Source organism: Bison bison, unplaced genomic scaffold, assembly GCF_000754665.1.
Source record: "Bison bison bison isolate TAMUID 2011002044 unplaced genomic scaffold, Bison_UMD1.0 scf7180017862566, whole genome shotgun sequence".
NCBI classification, from domain to species: domain Eukaryota; kingdom Metazoa; phylum Chordata; class Mammalia; order Artiodactyla; family Bovidae; genus Bison; species Bison bison.
In genome coordinates this window covers 16,458-19,754 of record NW_011493138.1, presented here as the reverse complement: position 1 = coordinate 19,754, position 3,297 = coordinate 16,458, and the positions used below count along the sequence as shown (strand labels likewise).

Sequence of the window (3,297 nt, the reverse complement as noted above, 5' to 3'; positions counted from 1 at the left end):
ACTACCAAAAAGTGCACGGGCTTCCCTGGTGGTAAAGAATCTGCCTGCAATACAGGAGACCTGGCTTTGATACCTGGGTTGGGAAGATCCCTTGGAGAAGGGAACAGCTACCGACTCATCTTCTGGCGTGGAGAATTCCATGGACTGTATATCCACGGGGTCACAAAGTGTCGGACATGACTGAAAGACTTTCACTTTACTTCTTTCCCAGCTGAGCCACAAGGGAAGCCCAAGAATACTGGAGTGAGTAGCGTATCTCTTCTCCAGCAGATCTTCCTGACCCAGGAATTACTACAGCATCTCCTGCATTGCAGGTGGATTCTTTACCACCTGAGGTATCAGAGACGTCTACCAGAAAACCAACATGGAGGCCTCTTTGATAAATTGTGGGTTTTTTCCAGTGGAGTGTCTGTGTGAAACTGGATCCGTGGATAAATTGGATTCTCTAAAATGAGGTCATATAAATGGCTTGAACCACCCTTGCACAATCGCTGTGCTGATGGGGTAACAAGCAGGGACCCTTGCCATTTCCCTCGGCTCTCTATAAATAGAGATGTTTCAGCCCCAGACACATTCTGATAGCCAGTCACCGACATGAGGAGCCTGACGGCAAGAGGGCTCCTAGGAGGTAAGTGATGAGTGAGAACGTCTAAGGAGAAGGTATGGGAATCAATACAGAAGGAGGTGGTGGGTTTCAGAAGGCTGGGTTTTCTACTCACCTTGCATCAGCTCAAAGATCTTGTGAAAGCGGTGGATCTCCCTTAAACTCCATATTAACTACGGTTGACTGCTGAGCTCTCTGTGAGGAAGAGAACTTCCTCACAGACTTTAAACATGTAAATGGAACTTGGGAACTATAATGGAACACAGATCCTTCTCTTGCAGAAAAGACATTTTAAATAAGAGGTCTTTCAGGTTCCCCCTGCCTGCCTCCATCTGATTTATAGGTTTATAAATCACCTTGATTTATAGGGTGTTGCCACCCTCCATGCTGTGGTGTGGTGTGCTGCATTAATTCGTCAAGGCTTTCTGATCCCTGGCCCCCTGGGCGAAGCAGAGATGTTCGTCTGTGTTCATTGCTGTTAACCCACACAGAGGGAACCTCTCGGATTTACACAGGAGAACGATATTGTCCCAATTCCATTTCAGAAAACTGACCCCCCACTTTTGTCCATTTAGAAATCCGAATCCACAGATGGGCAGCATGGACGCCTACGAGCAGGTCCAAAAGGGACCCCTGAAGCTGAAAGGAGTCACAGAGCTTGGCGTGACCAAGTGGAAGAAGAAAAAGGACACAGACAAGGCAAAACTCCTGGAAACGATGGGGAAAATCCAGAAGAACCAGGAGGAGGAGCTGAGGCGCCACCTCGATAAGCGGACCCCAGCCCAGGTGGCCTTTGAGAAGGTGCGGGAGAAGCGACAAATGGAGAGGATCCTGAATAAAGCATCCAAAACCCACAAGCAGAGAGTGGAGGGCTTCAACAGACACCTGGACACGCTCACGGAGCACTATGACATTCCTAAAGTCAGCTGGACCAAGTAGCCGCCCCACCCAGGAGATGGAGTATTGTCCAGGGGAAGCAGGAAGCAGAGTTGGGGTCATCTCTGGAGCCTTTGGAAACATTCTTTTACACATATTCTGTTGAGGCTTCTGCTGAGCCCGTGGTTATCAAAGTAATGGGCCCTTATTCTGGAACCGCATAAAAGAGAGACGGCCCTTTAAATTACAAAAAGAAAAAAGCGACATCCACGTCCAGTGGTTCATGCAGCCTCCGGACCTGTGTTCACCAGGAGACCCACAGGGCGAGAAGCCCTACGGCTGTGATCTCTACCCCAAGAGGTTCCCTCACGACTCCACGCTGCACACTCACCAGAGGACCCACACCCAAGAGAAGCCTTTCTGCTGTGAGCACTGTGAAAAAGCTTTCGACCACAGGGCGAACCTCATGGTCACACTCTGGGCTCGAGCCCTACATGTGCCCCGAGTGTCACATGCCTCCCTGGGGTCTCTCAAATCCCACCAGGAAACCCATTCCGAACCACTGGTCCAGGACCCTGCCCTCGGTTCAAGTCCTTTCTGCTCCAAGAAGGAAATTCACAATGATTTGTCACTTCTGTAACACAAAGGGTGGATGACATGGGAAGAGCTTCAGAGGATATTGGGTCCAGGGCATTCCATTTACATGAATGAGGAGGATATTTGAGTGATGGCTTATCGTTCCCTTTGGATTTTGTTTTCTACTTTAGTGTAGCCTGTTTCAATCAGTTTTTGCTTTCTTTTGTTATTCTTCTACTGAAAGCATGTCTCATTAGTTCTCAGAACTTCATCATGAAACTGAGCCTACTGTTGACTGCCTTCCTGTTAGGCAGGACTTCTCTGTAAACCTGCATGGTCCTGGCACAGAGGCCAAGCTCTCTAGTGGAATTTAAATTTCAAATAAACACATTTCTGTCAAATGTGTCTGTGTATTTTCTAAGACTTTATTACAGGGAATAGGTGATGGCCATGGTTTTGCCTACATGGCTGTTATTATGCTGAGATAGATTCACTCACTCCATACTTCAGGTATTTCTTCCCGAGGTGTTTCGAAAAAGGAAGGCTTCTGAAAGTGATAGGTGTCATTCTTTTTTCCTATTAGTGTACAACTTCTAGTCTTCAAAAAGGCTACTTAGAAATCGGGTCTTCTCACGCCTTAGCTCATCAGCTGATTTTAGAAAAGCCTTTGAAGACTTATCTCACAAGAACAGAAAAGACGAGTGGAGTCAAACCCATCTGGTACCCACCACCATGTCTCCGACTCCGTCAAACCCTCCAGGCAGTAAGACAAAAAATTCACAAGGTCATTAAAACCAGTCCATTCACCCAAAGTGCAGTCCCCAAAGTCCAAAATCAATGAAATCCAAAGGGAAACCGAGGGATTTCCCTAGCGGTCCAGCGGGTGAGCCTCAGCGCTGCCGCTGCATGCGCTGTGGTTTCCTTCCGCGGTTTGGGAACTGAGACCGCACCTGCCTCCCTGCTTGGCCAAAAACAGAACAAAACAAATACACAGAATCTGTCGCTAAATCACTATGGAGGCCTCTTTAGTAAATCGTGGTTTCTCCTGAGCAAGTTTCCATGGGCAATCGAATCCCTGTGATTAAGTAAAGGGGAATTATCTAGAAAGGTTTGCCCCGCCCTCAACGAATCCATGCGCCGATTCTTCCAGCTCCATAGAGAGACGCTTCTCTGCCGGCCGAGTTTGAGAGCAAGTCCCCAACTGAGGAGGACCGAGGCAAGAAGGCTTCAAGGAGGTAATT

General features: G+C 48.0%; 1 protein-coding gene and 1 pseudogene across 1 annotated transcript in view; both read left to right on the top strand.

Annotated features, from left to right (window-relative positions):
* Positions 1 to 1,204: 1,204 nt before the first annotated feature.
* On the top strand, positions 1,205 to 1,543 carry LOC104983420 (annotated as a pseudogene).
* A 220-nt stretch (positions 1,544 to 1,763) lies between these two features.
* The window catches only part of LOC104983422 (zinc finger and SCAN domain-containing protein 5B-like), a 5,599-nt gene continuing 4,065 nt past the window's right edge, over positions 1,764 to 3,297 (top strand). The window contains exon 1 of the mRNA XM_010832866.1: positions 1,764 to 2,116. Coding sequence (XP_010831168.1) covers positions 1,764 to 2,116 — 353 coding nt within the window. The remainder of the gene's footprint in view (positions 2,117 to 3,297) is intronic.